At 37.7% G+C, this 16,678-nt stretch overlaps 3 protein-coding genes across 3 annotated transcripts; 1 reads left to right on the forward strand and 2 right to left on the reverse strand.

Moving 5' to 3' along the window:
* Positions 1-525: 525 nt before the first annotated feature.
* LOC131788464 (dipeptidyl peptidase 1-like) lies at positions 526-7,248 on the forward strand. Its single transcript, XM_059105561.2, has 5 exons — positions 526-973; positions 1,871-2,093; positions 2,801-3,048; positions 4,374-4,640; positions 6,123-7,248. The coding sequence occupies exons 1-5, from the start codon at positions 559-561 to the stop codon at positions 6,335-6,337; spliced, it is 1,368 nt and encodes a 455-aa protein (XP_058961544.2). The 5' UTR covers positions 526-558; the 3' UTR covers positions 6,338-7,248.
* A 448-nt stretch (positions 7,249-7,696) lies between these two features.
* LOC131788529 (adenosine receptor A2b-like) lies at positions 7,697-9,384 on the reverse strand. Its single transcript, XM_059105615.2, has one exon. The coding sequence runs from the start codon at positions 8,677-8,679 to the stop codon at positions 7,750-7,752; it is 930 nt and encodes a 309-aa protein (XP_058961598.2). The 5' UTR covers positions 8,680-9,384; the 3' UTR covers positions 7,697-7,749.
* A 1,491-nt stretch (positions 9,385-10,875) lies between these two features.
* LOC131788475 (dipeptidyl peptidase 1-like) lies at positions 10,876-16,237 on the reverse strand. Its single transcript, XM_059105573.2, has 5 exons — positions 15,783-16,237; positions 14,390-14,609; positions 13,408-13,655; positions 12,610-12,876; positions 10,876-11,314 (listed from the first exon to the last, which is right to left on the reverse strand). Exons 1-5 carry the CDS (start codon positions 16,195-16,197, stop codon positions 11,100-11,102), a joined length of 1,365 nt encoding a protein of 454 aa, XP_058961556.2. The 5' UTR covers positions 16,198-16,237; the 3' UTR covers positions 10,876-11,099.
* Between the last annotated feature and the right edge of the window lie 441 nt (positions 16,238-16,678).

The raw sequence follows: 16,678 nt of genomic DNA on the forward strand, positions 1-16,678 counted from the left end.
GATAAATGTATTCAATAACAGATAATAAAGAATTCATTGTTTCAACTATTAATATTATTTTAGTCGGAAAGAATGAAGAAAATCGTGAGAAAAACAGTAAACTAATACAGCGAAGTAGCTTGAAAACTTTGCAATATCATTGTTCAGATTTTCCTTTGTCTTAATGTCTAGATAGCATTTCTGTCTCATTTAAGAGTTACAACAAACTCGTTTATGTTAGTTTGCATCTATCTGCAAGTCAACGTTAGTAGATAATGATATTAGAGGTTAGCATAACACTAAATTTGATTTAATTTTAAATAAAAGGAGGTTATCAGAGTAGTCTGATGCGTGGTATGATGAGAGACTACAAAATGTTTCCTAAGGCGACAATTGTGGTGAAACTAGATCTCAACGAATTTAATGGGGTAGAGGGTCTAAGAGACTAAGAGACTAGCAGCAATTGACTCAGGTACCCAGCCCTCCCTCGTGCTACTCTGGAGGCCGGGAGCTCGCTCTTCCCTGAGAACGAGGCCATGTCGCGTGACAAGCGTCCGGTTCTCTCTCTGTTGTTATGTCATGGCATCTCAGATCGTGGTGATAGCGAATCTCATTTTTCTCTCTTTTTGCATCTATGTCGATGCTGACACTCCTGCTAACTGTACCTATGAAGAAATAAGTGGATCATGGCTTTTTTCGATCGGAGAAGGAGGCCACGACAACACTATCTACTGCTCCTCCTTCAAACCTGTCTCTGAGCTTCACGTGACTTTGTTGTTTCCTGACGTCGCAGTTGATTCCGATGGAAATGTTGGCTTTTGGACGTTGATCTACAACCAAGGATTTGAAGTAAATATAAATGGAGTGGTGTATTTCGCCTTTTCATCTTACGAGAAGAGTGGTGAAAAAGTGATCAGTTTTTGCGACAAAACCTTAAATGGATGGAGTCATGCCGCAAAGGGTTATCATGCTGGAAATTGGGCTTGTTACAGCGGTAAGATTTTATAAATTTGAGGATTTTTTTAAAATATACGAAAAAGAAGCGGTTTTTTAAATATTTAACGATAAAAAATTGCGAGATTGGCACTACACTACAACCGGTGTTTATCAGCAGAAAATTGTAAAAAGACCTCAAGCCCACAGAAATCAAGCCTCCAATCGTAAATCAGCAATGCGTTGTTTACTCTTTTACATGTGATCTGTGTGTTTCAGATTACGTCGGCTTTACAGCTCGACACCTTCATCAACGTATTGTTGAACAATTGAAAACCCTACGATCGGTAAACATTTTTCGACAGCCCATGGGGATACAAGCCCCCTCGAAGAAAGCCAATTCCGCATTCTGAAAAAGTGGCAAGGAAAATTTGTCTGTCTTGTCTATGAGATGCTTTTCACCAAGCAGCGCACTCCTTGTTTCAACACGCAGACTGATTCCATTCGCACAAAACATTCCATTACCTATTGTTTTTTTAGTATTTAAACATTTTTTATCTTTCACTCTTTGACTTGATAATGACGTTAGTCAAACGTCGAAACGCCGTCAACATATTTTTAATATGCTTTTACGAAATGTTTTATCGCAATTTTTCATCGTTAAAAGATTTTTTCAAAAAGTCATTTATGATCATTATTCAGTGGAATGTGAATATGGGTCCCATGTTTTTAATTTAATTGGGACCATTAAATTTCAATAGCATGGAAAATGAATCAAGCCTTTTACTCTAAAAACGAAAGGAAAGTCCAGACTTTTTTGGCGTCAGTATCAATTTTCAGCATCTGGTTTGGTTTCAGAACAAGAAATGCCAGTTTTTCGGATTTTATATCTTTTGATAGATCATAAGAAAACAATAACACTTACTTCAATTGATTTACGTTCGTTTTCTTTCAATAGGGAAAAAAACTTCAGGAAAGGTTCCACCAAAAACAGAATACTTCAAACCTCAACAAAATGCTGTAAATCATGAGTTTATTCCTAATCGGGAGTTTATTGACCAAATAAACAGTGCACAAAGTTCTTGGAAAGCTGTGGTGTATGAGGAATATAGTGGGATGACAACAGCACAGTTAATTTCCCGTGGTGGTGGGCTGAAGAGGCAGAATTTCCCAAAACCAAGGTAACTCACTTACCTTACTTTCTGCCTTTCTTGGTATTTTCTTTGATTTTCTTTAGCTAATGATTTTGATTTATTAACCTTTTAACTCCCAGATCAAATTTTTAATCCTCCTTACTGTCAACCACACAATTCTTACAAAGTTAGTCCAGAGAATTTAGTATTTGATCAACCAATTATCCCCAAATTGATATTTTTCTTTGTTCTCATTACTTATTTGGTTAATATTGTATTGATTCCATAAGGAGAATTTTTGTCTTGGTCATTCATGGGAGTTAAAGGGTTAACCCTTTCCAACCTGATATCAGTATGCACACTCTTTATACTGCTCCCTACACATTTCCTGACGAGGAGAATTTGTGTAACAATCAAGAGATTCTTGAGTTTTCAATAATTTCCTATATTCTCAGTACTTACAATGTTTGATTCAGGGGTCATAATACTGATTGGAGAAAGTACATGTTTTTCACTCTTAAGGGGTTGAAGAGTGTTGGGACTCTAAGGTTATAGACTTAACAGAAAATCAAAACATCAGGAGATACCAGAAAAGCCAAAAAGGGGCATTGGATGGATAAAATCATTTTTGGAAAAGGACATTACTCTCTCTTTTACTATTTTGAAAGTTAATTCCTGAAGTGGACAAAAAATAAAGAAGAGTTGTAAAGTGGTTGTTGCATACTCTTCAATTTGGTGAATATATATCATTACAGCAAAGTGAAAGAAGCAGATCTATTGAAAGCTCAAGTGCTCCCAGAAGAGTTTGATTGGAGAAATGTTGATGGGAAAAACTATGTCAGTCCTATCAGAAATCAAGGTAGTTGTGGCAGCTGTTATGCTTTTGGTACTATGGCCATGTTTGAGGCTCGTGTACGTATCATGTCAAATGGAAGTGTAACGCCAGTGTTCTCTACTCAAGATATTGTCAGCTGCTCTGAGTATTCTCAAGGTTGTGAAGGGGGTAGGTATTTGATATCTGCTTTGTGCCAATCCACCAGCAGATAATTTATGGTATACTAGCTGAGAGAAAGTTTAGGAAAGAACTTAGGACATGAAAAATTGCTGAAATGGGCAAAGAACAGGCAACAGGGATGGGAAAAGAAAGTCTTATTTGATGGGGATGTGGAAGTAGTGGGGTATGAATTTCAGTTTTTAAGCTTTAAGGAATGGGGAATACCGTATTTACCCATGTATAATGCGTGCCTGTGTATAATACGCACCCTAACAAAAAAAAAAAATTTTAAGACAAACACCAAGAATTAAAACTTACATTTTTCCATTCAATTGACAAGAGTTGGGAATTCGTTAATAATATGTTTACAACAATTTCTAACTAGTTGCTACTACAAACATTGCATGTACCGAGCACCTATTTAAGTCTAAGTTAAATGTTCAATGTCTTCAAACAAGGAAACCCACAAATTCCGACTCTCAGTCCGATTCAAATAAGCTTCCTTGATGAGTGGGAAGGATGATGTCAATGATATGCAAAGGATTGGAAGAAGAGGGAATATTGGCAAGGGAGAGGGGCTTGGGACTAGATTGTATTGAAATTTTATGAGGGTAGGGGTAAGGGAATGGAATGTATGTTTAAGAAAAGAGCAATCATCATGGAGAAAGGAGGACTTAAACAGACTGGAAACCCAAGCTATAGAGGGAAGAAAGTTGTATTTCACCTTCTCTAAACTGTGAAACTGGTGAATTACATTATGTTTGTATTGAAAAGATAACCAAGAAACTGGTTGCATCTAGTGATTTCTTGATGGCACAATAACCATTTAAAACTTAAGAGTGATAGGAATCTAGTTTCTCCTAACAGTAATACTGCTTAATCATTCATTCAGTCAGTACTAAAGGAAATGTGTAGAAAAGAGTGGGGATAATATGAATACTGATGTAACAGTGTAAACAGTTCAATTCAGTTTAAAAAATGTGCTTTGTGAAGCAGCCTTCCCATTATTGTATCTCTGGTTTGTTTCATACCCTGCTGTCACTGGTGGGTTGAATTAGTTGTTATTTCTCTTACTCACTTTGAGGGTTTTTTTTCACAGGGTCCTCAAGTACTCCCCCAACAATAAATAATAGCCAAAATTTCCTTTTTTGCACCAAGGAAAAAGAGGATGTAAAACTTCTCTGTGGTTTCCCTTATTTCATATTAAGCAAGTAGGCTAGAGACTTGAAGATTGTTATGAGCATTTGAATCAATACATAGGGAACCCACTGAATGAATTTGCTACTGCTAAATTCTGATTTATTCTAATATATTAATTTCTGTTTATTTTGAAGGTTTCCCATATCTCATTAGCAAGTATGCTAAAGACTTTGGTTTGGTGGATGAAGAATGTTTCCCTTATGAAGGCAAAGAAGTGCAATGTAAGGAAAAGAGGTGCTCAAGGCAGTTTGGGACTGGGTACCACTATATTGGTGGGTTCTATGGAGGATGTAATGAGGTGCTAATGAGGATTGAATTGGTGAAGAATGGCCCCGTAGCTGTCTCTTTTGAGGTATACAATGACTTCAGGTATTATAAAGGAGGAATATACCATCATACAGGTGAGAAATTTTCCATTTTTCACCAACAAGTTAATTAATTCTTTGTAGCATGGAGCATCTAGGAGTGCTACTAGCGCTCATTAGCCCTTTAAATCCTAAGAATGACTAGCATCTAATTTCTCTCTACAATATCACTGCTGAATCACACATTACAGTCATGAGAATAAAGGAAATGATCACCAATGAAAGAAGCTTTTGATCAGTAAACAAATTCTCCTTGTTAGCACTTTAGGAAATGTATTAATAACAGTATGGAGAATATGCATACTGATGTTAGCATGTAAAGGGTTAAGGCAGGAGGAGCTAGTCCACCATAGGTAACCTGCCAATATTTTGTCATGTGCCCTGGACATTCTGCCACTAATCATTTTTACTTCTGGGCCAGGAGAGAGAAAAAAAAGACAATGAACTCTGGTAGGAAAACACAGTGGTCAAAGATAGGGCAAGTGTTGCAAATGGGTCAATGTGGCCTAGCCATTTGATATCTTGTACTTCAACACAAGATAAAACCAGTGTCATGCAAAATTCACTTTGTAGAAATTTGTGGGAGGTATTAAAACAGTGAAAAGGAAAACTCAAGACTAATTTGCAAACACAAAGCTTATTTAATCACATATATCCTGTAGATTTACTAATTTTATTTGAGCCTTTACAAGAAAGTTACAAGCTTTTAAATAACTGTGAATAGCCCACATAAGTAGTTGTTTATAACTTCTAAATTAGAGAGAACTTGGTTTTGTCAGCCTTAAAGCAAGTCTCTTGGCTGTAACAGTATTCTCACATGATCAGAGGTGTGACAGCTGTAACAGCCAGAATTGAAAGTGGAACTTTTGGTCCGGAGTGCAGTTTGCAAACCACAAGGTGTCTGCATCATTGCTAGTGACCAGTAGTGGTATTGATATTGCAGTAATGCTTGTGGCTTGTTTTCTTAGTTCTGTTATGTTTTGTTTTTTTTTGTTTTTAACTTTCTTGGTTTGATTCAATTATGGTACAGTTAAGCTGTTGACGTCAACTCTCATTCTCCTCATCATCAGAAGCATCATTGTTGTCACTCTCTATACCTTTGTCATCACTAATATCGCCATAACCCATCAAGAACAATTCAACAATTACATTACAACCTGGTCGTGAGCTTTTGTTTCAATGATTTTCCATAAGTGGCTGTCAATGGTGTAACAGGCAGCTATGCCACAAGGCAACCCACCCTCCCCTTCCCCCCCCCCCCCACCCTCAGCAACCTTTCATCAGGTTCCTTTGATGGTTTTGCTGTTAACCACTTATTCACAGTCATTCATCTGAGATGCAGTGTGGACATATCTTTAGCCAAGGTGGAAAGTCAGTTCCAGACTGCAGCATGCAAACAAGTTTATCTCCAATAAGAAGCAATACTTACAAGTTGCAATATTGCCATTACTTTATATACTCTGTTTCATACAACCAACTGATCTTGTGTTTTGTCTTACTGCTCTCTTTATGACACAGGTCTGACGGACAAATTTAACCCTTTTGAAATAACTAACCACGTAGTGGCAATCGTTGGATATGGAGCTGATAAAGAGACAGGTGAAAAGTTCTGGATTGTGAAAAACAGCTGGGGGGAGAGCTGGGGCGAGAGTGGCTTCTTCCGTATCAGACGAGGAACTGACGAATGTTCGATTGAGAGCATTGCTGTCTCAGCTCAGCCAATACTGGAATGAGACGCACTTTTAAAGGGTACTCAGGACTAACCACGGTTAATGATCGCTAGTTGTTATAAATAAACAGATGAATTTCCCTAACTTGGAAATAGATCTGTGATGATTCCAACTGGAAATGTTAAAAAAATGTACAGGTGTAATGCAAACAGCAGTGTTAGACTGAGGAAGAATTGCTAATATGAAACCTGCCAGAGGCGTTTAAAATTCAAAGTTATGTCAGTGATACGCTAGGAGACATCAACTGAGTAAAAATCATATTTTGTTATGAAAAAAGTTAATGGCTTTTTAAAGACTTTGTTTATCATTTACTTCAAATACGCATCTTCCACAGATCTTATTCCAAAATGGTAACAGTTTTATTATTCCTGTGTTTTAACCAGCACTCGTTTCCTTAGTCGATGGAACCATAGGGGACTTCGTGACATTCTTTCGATTAATATTTTTGTTCTTTTTTTTCTCTTTTTTCATGCCTCTTCTTGACAGTCAAAACAGCGCCTCTTAGAAGGTCAATTTATGGCGCTTTTTTGCTCAGCGCTCTCCAGAAAAATCGAGTTAAATTTTTCTTCTGTTTCTGATGCAACATATATTTCGTTTGAAACAGTTGCGAGGAGGAATAGGGAACAAGGTATGCTGTGCTTGATGGTTAAGAAGCGATACGCTGAGTACTCCTATTGGAGTTCAAAAATACCCATAATACCGTGTACACCGCGCTCTTAGCTAGAAGGTTAACTTAGAGAGAGCCAGGTACATTAAAGTTCATATGAAAGAGAGCCAGGTGTTTTTCCTCATCAAAGAGGGGACCAAATTTGCGTCTGTGGAAAACTAAATTACTTTGCTTGGTTGTTGATAAAAAAACAATTCGTAAACCTGATATGTTTCTTCAACGTATTAATTAAACTGTCTTTTATTTAAAATTAGTACAAGTTAAGGGAAAAATCAATATACATTTTTATTAATCTTTGTCGAAACCTCGAACTCCGTTTTTTTAGCTCAGGACACGGTATGAACCCGCTTGCAATTATTTATGGCTTTTATCACGGCCAGTTATGTTTACTCAACTTCCCAATTTGAACATCCGTTTTTTGATTAAAAATGCGCGAGAACTTCATTATTTCTGCGTTTTGCAAATATTTTTATCCGGTTTACAGATCCCCTTTTGGTTCTTCTTCAGTATCCAACAAACTGAGTTCCTTGCGCAACATTTTTTCCATCGAATTACTCCAAAGCTTAGTATAACAATTGGTTTTATTAGGTGATACAACTCGATTTTCATGAAAATTGACCGTCATGAGCTCGTCATATAAATTCGACGAATTAAAAGCAGTAAATTTTAAGTGTGTACCGAAGAGTACATCATGTAAATGCAACGTAACTGCAGTTAATATTGCCATTAGGTGACTAGGTCTTTTCGTCTAGCGTTTCCTGCAACAACATAACTTATTAACAGTTTCTTTAACTGCAGCACGAAGATCACGTTTACGCCAGCAGTAAACCAGTGGATTCAATGATGAATTTAGAAAAACTAGAATATAAGTGAAATTAAGTATACGAACATTTAAAAGATTTACTCGAACAGCCAGAGCAATTTTGGCAACTAGAAGAGGAAGGAAACAAACGAGGTGAAGGAGCAAGATAAACAAGGCATTCACAGCAGATTTCTTGAACTTGGCCATGTTAAATTGTTGTGCCTGTGCATTCATCTGATCCTGAATCTGAGCCTGATGACGTCGCACAACTTGGTAGATCTTTATCCAGGTAAAGGAAACTGCAAGAAGGCAAATTGCTATTGTGGATGCAATTAATGAACTGGTCACAGGTTTCTCGTCAAGACTTGATATCAGTGGATATAGGCCACTAAAGAACCACACCAATATGAGGAGTCCAGTTGTTTTTCTCTCTGTGACAACTTGCTCATACCGAAGATGCAAGTGTAACGCTAAATAGCGATCAATGCTCATTGCTGTCAGAGTACAGAGAGTAATTGGTGTTAAATATGTAGTAAATAAAATTATTGTGTTCATCAGCGCGCACGATTTTAGGTGGACCGAGTTCCTTAAATGCATAATATTGAATCCAGCATTTATTGGCCCAGATAAGAACCCAATGCAAAGATCAGAAAGTGCGAGACCGAACAGCAGAGTGTTTGAGGGCGAATGTAAACTTGGAGTACGCCAAAGTGTTATAAGCACCATAAAATTACCTAGCAAAGCAGTAACTGAAGTCAAAGTGTTGAAAACTATCAGGATGATTGAATTCGTCGGATCTTCCACTAAGAGGTTGGTAGGTACTCCAAAACACCACAACACTTGGGATCCGTTGATAACTTCGCTGTTCTCTTCCATGTTGGAGTGAATCCTAAAGTTATCATCGAATTTTAAATACGCAAACTGAAAACACCTGCTTTCACAACTATTACAAAAGCAGAAAAACCAAAACAATAGTAATGTTTACATTTTCTGATGAATATTTAAACTAACCTTACAAAATTACATATCAAAAAATCAATTATTTCAATTTTGCCTCATTCAACTCTCAGTAGTTGCATCGATTTAATAACACACTCAACAAAGTAAAAAATACTTATTGGTTTTCCGGTCTCCGATGGGCATGTGTTAATCTAGTCCTTTAATTATAAAAACAAGACGCTGTCAAGTCTTAAAATTGATGTGTACTGACAGGGATTTCAATACATTTTTCATAAGCGGCTTCTGATGGTGAAATAGGCGACTGTGCCCGAAAAGGGAACCGTCAGAGGGCGAAATCCCATCGCGAGAGCTTGCTCGCAAGCTAAACAGAAGGCGATAAGAGATCTTATAGGCGGCGGTAGACCGCCAGTAACCGCAGCTTTTAACGCAATACCTGTACTCGGACATATGAAAGAAGAAAGTTTTCCATAGTTTTCCGTAGCATATGGCTCTACATTCAAAACAGCGCTTTCTTGTTCTCATATACCAGGTAAAAACTTGCGTGTTACGTTTTATCATCTTGCTGCGTTTTTCTTTTTGTCACAATAACCTAGTTAAAGTTAGTCATAAACTTACTGGTAATTTAAATTTGTTTCTGACCCAAATACAATATATGAATTCTTATCCATACAAATCCACTCTCTCACAACCAATACATAATGCAGACTTGTTGTTTTGCCAGACTTTGTTGATAAATTTAAGCTATACGACGTTCACGCACTTTAGAAATAAACGAGTTTTGAAGGTAGATGGCAATGGGGTTTCTTAATTCAGTTTCAAATCGTAATGACTTTCTTTTGTCTCTTTAAACAGCTGGATATCTTTCCTTTTGCTATAATGGTATTTTTAAAACTTTATTGAATTCCACTTCAAATTCTGATTAAGAATTGTTTTAAGAACTTACCAGATACAGTTTCCTCGCAATGGTCTTTTCCTGTTTCGTAGTTTTATCATTATTTAAAGAAATAACAATGTTAATTAGGTCTACTGGGATAATAACAAGAGGTCATGAGGGAGGAGGAGGGGGGGGGGGGGGGGGAAGGCGTAGCTAGAGTCGATTGGGTTAGGGCCGGGGGGACGGGGGAGGGGGTAATTTGTTCAACATTGACAGCTCTAGTTGAGTGTCCCAATCACTTTATCATCGATGGTAATATCTTTTAACAGGGCTTCCCTCAAAATTTCAATGCCACACTAAGGTATTTCCCCTCTATAGTTTTCTACAATGCTTTCTCTTGCTCGAAAGTAGGATTAGGGTTATACAGACCAACTCGATCAAGACCTCTCAACAATCTTAAAGATCGTATTTCCTTCTTTCCAAGTCAATATGTTCTTTTTTTATCACCATAGTTGGAATTTTGAAAGAAAATAAAACTAACAACGGGAATTTCAGCTTGCGAAAGAAAATAATGATTTTCCGTAATTCACTGCACCTTCAACTGATGATTTTCGAAAATAGCGATAGGCATCGCGGGGATCCCAATCGTGGAGTTTGAGTCTCTTTTGTTTTCTCTCTTTCTTTTTATTTTTTTTACCCTTCTGTATTTCGAAATGTAATGCTTCTATTTGCACCTTACGGTGTCTTCGACTTTTCTTTTTTTATTGAGCAATGCGCAAGTGTTTTTAAAACTTGGTGCAACGGACTATCGAGTATGGCCTTTGCAAAGTAGTTTTGACAAAACTTGCAAATTAAAGCTTCGTACTTTTCGTTACCTGCTCTGTTCTAGAGGATATACATGCGATTTCATGGACGTTCCCTTTCCAAATACCTAACGCTCTTAAAACGGATGTTGAGTCACTAGCTGTAGTCCGATGTAAATAACTTTTGAGTTATATTTTAGCTCAGAAATCCGATGTTGACAACGGCAAAGTTGTATGTTGAGTCAAAAGTTTGATTTTTGGTGGAGATGAAACACCAACAAGCAAATTGTCTTTCGGAGGTCTCACAAAGCTTTCATCGAGACCCTTTTTTTTAAGTTAAGTTACACTCATGGCAAATCCCACCAATTTATCCCCCCTCCCCCCTCCCCTTGGATTTCCTTCCTCGACACCCACTGTTAAATACAAAATGTTAACTAAGTTGTGTTAGAAAAAATAACTTTATTCTGCCTTAATCAAATGTCAATAAGTAAATCTGAATTTCCATCAGAATCATCTCTAAAAGGTTACTACTATTTTGAAAGTTAACAGATCTAAACTGGATTCGTAGGAAATCCATTGACATCAAAGTTTTGGCTTTACTGCACCGTTAACGATCACAGCCGATTACATCAAATTTTTACAATTACAATACTTGAGCATCATTCCATTACCGGCTGAGCCGAGACAGCGATGCTTTCAATCGAACATTCATCGGTCCCTCGTCGGATACGGAAGTAACCACTCTCACCCCATTCCTTTCCCCAACTGTTTTTCACAATCCAGAACTTCTCACCAGTCTTTTTATCAGCTCCATATCCCACGGCCAATACAGCATGATTGGTTATCTCAAAGGGATTAAATTTGTCTGTCAGACCTGTGAGATGTAGGGCATAATTGAATTTAGTAAATACCCCACAAGTAAATGGTCCTTTTTATTCACGCTGATTGGCTAGTTTGGAAGTGATTAGCAAGTACCATTTTTTTGTTTTCTGTTAGATACTAAAACATTCACCTCAGTGTAGGTGAATAGTGGTGGATATTTACCCATTCTTTGGTGAATAATGGTTTTATATCGCAAGCCAATTCCTTATGTAGTGCTCAACACAAAACCAAAACAAGTTATTTGACCACCTTCAGAGAGAGAGGTCAGAGCAGGATATGTTTTGAAAGCAACATTTTAGAGCAAAAAAACTGAAGGTCATTATGGAATTTAATTTTTTAAAATGGTTGTTGTCATTATTGCTCAGTTGCTTTGTTCACTTCATTCTTATTGTTCTTAGCTGAAGTTGTTTAAACCTATGACTACCAGAAGAAATTGCTGGTCAAATTTAACTTTATCTTACATTATGAATGTGGAAACTGCACAGCAAACAAACTTATCAACTAGTAAAAGGATACCTGGCCAAAATTGCATTCAAATTGAATCACTCTTTGCATGATCAACGAATGTTGTAGAATTTAGCAAAGTCATGTATTAGTTTTAGGTGTCACTGTTGGTTTTCTTTTTTTCGCTTTGTAAAGTATCATTCTATTAATTGAAAATTATCTTTCCATGCCATTGAATCACAAAAGCAGACTCTTTACCTTTGAACTCTTTCACTAAAACATGTGTATTACCCTGGAAAGACTTGACACTTACAGGTCCACCCCACCCAGCATGTTTCAAATTCCATACCACCTAGGCACAGAAACCACTCAAACACCTGTGGGTTGCCCATGTATGAGGGATGTTGAAACTTCAATTGATCAGCACATAAACAAGGTATAGTTTGAAATTAGGAGATCCCCGCAGCTAAGAACACTACTGAAATGAGTAGTTGTATTACTCGTTTATAACTACTCGTTTCACTAGTGTTCTTAGCTGCGAGGATCTCCTAATTTCATCTTTCCACCGCAGTGCAAATATGTGAATTTTCATATATCTAAAATCTTCATTCACTTGGATGTTTATTTGGACCCAATTCATTGACCAGCTCCCAGTTGGCTTGTTAGCTCAATTGGTAGAGCGCTGCACCGGTATCGCAGAGGTCATGGGTTCAAATCCCATAAGGGCCTGAAATTTTTTTCAGTTCCTATTTACAAAATATACAAAATACAGTACAAATATGTGAATTTTCATATATCTAAAAGGTATAGTTTACAAGTGACAAGGTTGTTCTAAAATCTCACCTGTGTGATGGTATATTCCACCTTTATAATTAAAAAAGTCACTATAGACTTCAAAGGCCACACTTATGGGGCCATTCTTCACCAATTCAATCCTCATAAGCTCCTCATTACATCCTCCATAGAACCCTCCAATATAGTGGTACCCAGTCCCAAACTGCCTTGAGCACTTCTTCTCATTACAGGGTAAGTCTTTGCCTTCATATGGGTAACATTCTTCATCCACCAAACCAAAGTCTTGGGCATACTTGCTAACAAGATAAGGGAAACCTAGAAAGAAAAAGTCATCCCCTTCATGTCAACTGAAATCAAGGTAGCAACATCATCAGTGCATGAGAACAGGTTACCAAGGGGGCATCCCAAGCTAAGTCAAAATGTTTTGGAGAATTTTCCGGGGTTGCAAACCTCTCAAACTGAGGTCAGAGTAGCCGTGGCAAATTTTTTCTAAATACTATTAACACTTTGATCCCAAAGAGTTACTAGCATTCACTTTCTCCCTACAATATCACCCCTGAATCACACATTAAGGTTGTGAGAATAAAGGAAATAATCACCAACTAAAGAAGCTCTTGATTATTCCACAAATTCTCCTTGCCATCACCTTAGGAAATTTATAGAGAACATTATGAAGAACAGGCACACTAGGGATAGGGTGTAAAGGATTGAAGATAAAGCTTGCATGGTGTCTGGAGCATAATTCCTCATGCCTCTCTTTTTTAAATTTCTCACACATTTTCTTCTGTGCATCACTGCACTCCAATAATTTTTATTTATAAGCTGCACAAAGCATTGTAAACATACCTCCTTCACAACCTTGTGCATATTCACAACAGCTGACGATATCTTGAGGCGAGAACACTGGCGTTTTAGTTGCATTTGACAAGACTCGAACACGAGCCTCAAACATGGCCATAGTCGCAAAGGCATAGCAGCTGCCACAACTACCTTGATTTCTGATTGGACTGACATAGTTTTTCCCATCAACATTTCTCCAGTCAAACTCTTCTGGGAGCACTTTAGCTTTTAACAGATCTGCCTCTGTTGGTTGGCTGAAAGACACAGTAAATCAAGTGTAGTGTATTCATTTAATTTATTGAAAAAAGGCCACTCAGAATACAGGAAAGCTGTTGTATATTTCACAGTGCTATACCTGACAATTCCATCATACAATGTGACTTTGTTGTCCTTAAAAAAAAGAAACCATGCACCTTCATATCCCATTCCTTGGGGTTAAGGAGGAATAACACAATAATAATAATATTATTTGGCAAGTTTTATTTTGCAGTCCATGTCATGGATTTTAATCTTGTCAAGGCTACATTGTTGTCAATGTTACACTGTGGAGAACTGAAGGCCAATTCAAAGCAAGCAATTTCTGAGTCAAGTCTGCATGCCTGTTAAATTGTATCCATAATTACAATGGTAGATGTACGTTTAAAACTGCTAAGCTTATGTACACTTTCTATAGTTAAACACGGAAATTTCAGTTTGACTTCCATGACAAACAAAGAATAATTTTTTACCCTTACTGCTATGAAGTGTTCATATTAGCAAATTTCTGATACAGTTGTGAGATTTTCAGGTTTGAAAAGTTAACCAAGATCCTAGTACACTGCAGGATTAACCTGCATTCTCATTTAATTTGGACATAAAATTTTTGAGGAAAGGGGAATGTCATGACAATGTCCAAAAAGCAGAGCCTGTATAGTCAAAAGTGCTTATTTGAAGAGGCCATATTCACAGAAAATAATGAATGAAAACAAAATTGAGAGAAGTTGCATACCTTGGTTTAGGAAAATTAAGTCTATTTGGTCCACCTGCACGAGCAATTAACTGTGCCACAGTCATCCCACTATAATCCTCATAAACCACAGCTTTCCAAGAGCTCTGAACATTGTTTATTTGGTCAACAAATTCCTGATTAGGGATGAACTTTCTATTGTCACTTGAAAGTTGTGTTGAGTCGTGTATTTTAGGTGGGACCTTCCCCAAAACTTTTCTCCCTATGATAGAAACAAAAAAACAATAATAACATTCATCATCTGACCCTCAATCACATAGAAAATCAAGTAATAATCATACTTTTTTCATCATTCCCTGTGAGCCAGTAAAGAGTTACACCTAACACCTTCTTTGGCAGTAAAACAAGAAAATCAGGATTGCAAAAGATGTAATTGTCCTCAACCCCTTCCATATCTTTTAACTCCAAGGAGCAATCAGTACATGAATTCTCCCTACAAATTTCTGCAAGCATCAATTTTAAGAGCCAACATCCCCACCCCCATTGCCCCAGGTGATGTGCTCTTGGGATAGGGAATGGAACCTTCTCTACCTTGGGAGGGGAATTCAAACCAACAGAATACACTTGCTTTAATCTAAAATATTGAGGAGTTTAAGGGTGAAGAGTCATGAGCAAATGGCTCAGGAGAAAATTTTCACATTATAGAGTGATGTTTTTAAGCAAAGAAGCAAATAACAGTGCCAAAAACTAATACCATCCTTTGCTAAATTCTACAACATTCATTGATAGTACAAACAACTGTTCAATAAAAATATTGTGCTTAAGTAGGACATCTAAATGCAATTTTTTTCCTGAAGGGGTGGGAGGGGGGGGCAGGAATATGAACGAACCAATCTTCAAAAGTTCAAACGCTGGAAGGAGGGGGAGGGGGGAAGTTGAAGCTTCAAATTGATAAGGCATATCATGCACGGTTAATCAGCCAAGAAAAGAGGTTTAAACAAAGAAATCGCAAGTGGAGCCTTTCCTTTTTTTGGTCCGCTGAGTCACAAAGATTGAAAGAGAGGAAATACTCTCTGTTTTCGAATGGTACTAATACACGAGAAGAATTCGGCGAGAACAACTACGAAATGGTCACTTTTTATCAGAGGGTCATTCACTTCAATCCCCCTTTCCAGTCTTCGTTAAGGAAATGACAGGACTCGTGAGTGCGCAGCCATGCATGTTCAGCAAACGCTGCTCAGCCGCAAAGACAACAAGCAACAAGACCGGAAGTCTGAACTTCCCTTTCGCTTTCGAGTATGTCTTGATTCATTTTCGATGCACTTGAAATTTACGGGTCCCAATTAAATTTTTAGCGTGGGATCCATATTTACATTCCATTAAATAACGGTCATAAATGCCTTCCTAAAAAATCCTCAAATTTATAAAATCTTACCGCTGTAACAAGCCCAATCTCCGGCATGATAACCCTTTGCGGCATGACTCCATCCGTTTAAAGTTTTGTCGCAAAAACTGGTTACTTTTTTACCACTCTTCTCGTAAGCTGAAAACGCGAAATACACCACTCCGTTTATATTCACTTCAAAGCCTTGATTGTAGATCAGTGTCCAAAAGCCGACATTTCCTTCGGAATCAACTGCGACATCAGGAAACAACAAACTCACTTGAAGCTCAGAGACAGGTTTGAACGAGGAGCAGTCGATGGTGTTGTCGTGGCCTCCTTCTCCGATCGAAAAAAGCCATGATCCACTTATCTCTTCATAGGTACAGTTAGCAGGAGTGTCAGCATCTACATAAATGCAGGGAAAGAGCAAAGCGAGGAAAACTGACAGTGCAAAGTGAGATGCCATAGTGTGGTTTCCAACTGATGAACTTGTCACGAAAAAGTCACGAGATACCTTGCTGAAGAATTAGCCTCGTTGTCGCGTTGAGGCTACACCCCTAGTTTGATTCCACCTCACTATATAGAGATTCCCTTTTCGTAAGAATCTGTAACATATGGAACGCCTTACCAGGTGATATATGAGCTGAAAAGGAACCACCGTCTTTCGTCAAACAACTAAAATCTTTCTTTTATCTGAGGGCATAGGGAAAGGTAATTTACCTAGTAGGGGAAAACCTTGTCTTATAGTAAATTTACCTGCCTTTAGAAAATTGTCAAATAAAAAATAAAATAAAACTTCACTGGCGGGTAGCAAGAGGGTCTTAAATAGTGGGAGGGGAAATTTACAGGGGGTAGAGGGATTGAACAGAGGGGAGAGGCTGAGCGGTAGGACGGGTAAAGATATCGTTTCTCGTAAAACAAAGACACCATCTCACCTTACATGTAAA

Source organism: Pocillopora verrucosa, chromosome 1, assembly GCF_036669915.1.
Source record: "Pocillopora verrucosa isolate sample1 chromosome 1, ASM3666991v2, whole genome shotgun sequence".
In the NCBI taxonomy this organism is placed as follows: domain Eukaryota; kingdom Metazoa; phylum Cnidaria; class Anthozoa; order Scleractinia; family Pocilloporidae; genus Pocillopora; species Pocillopora verrucosa.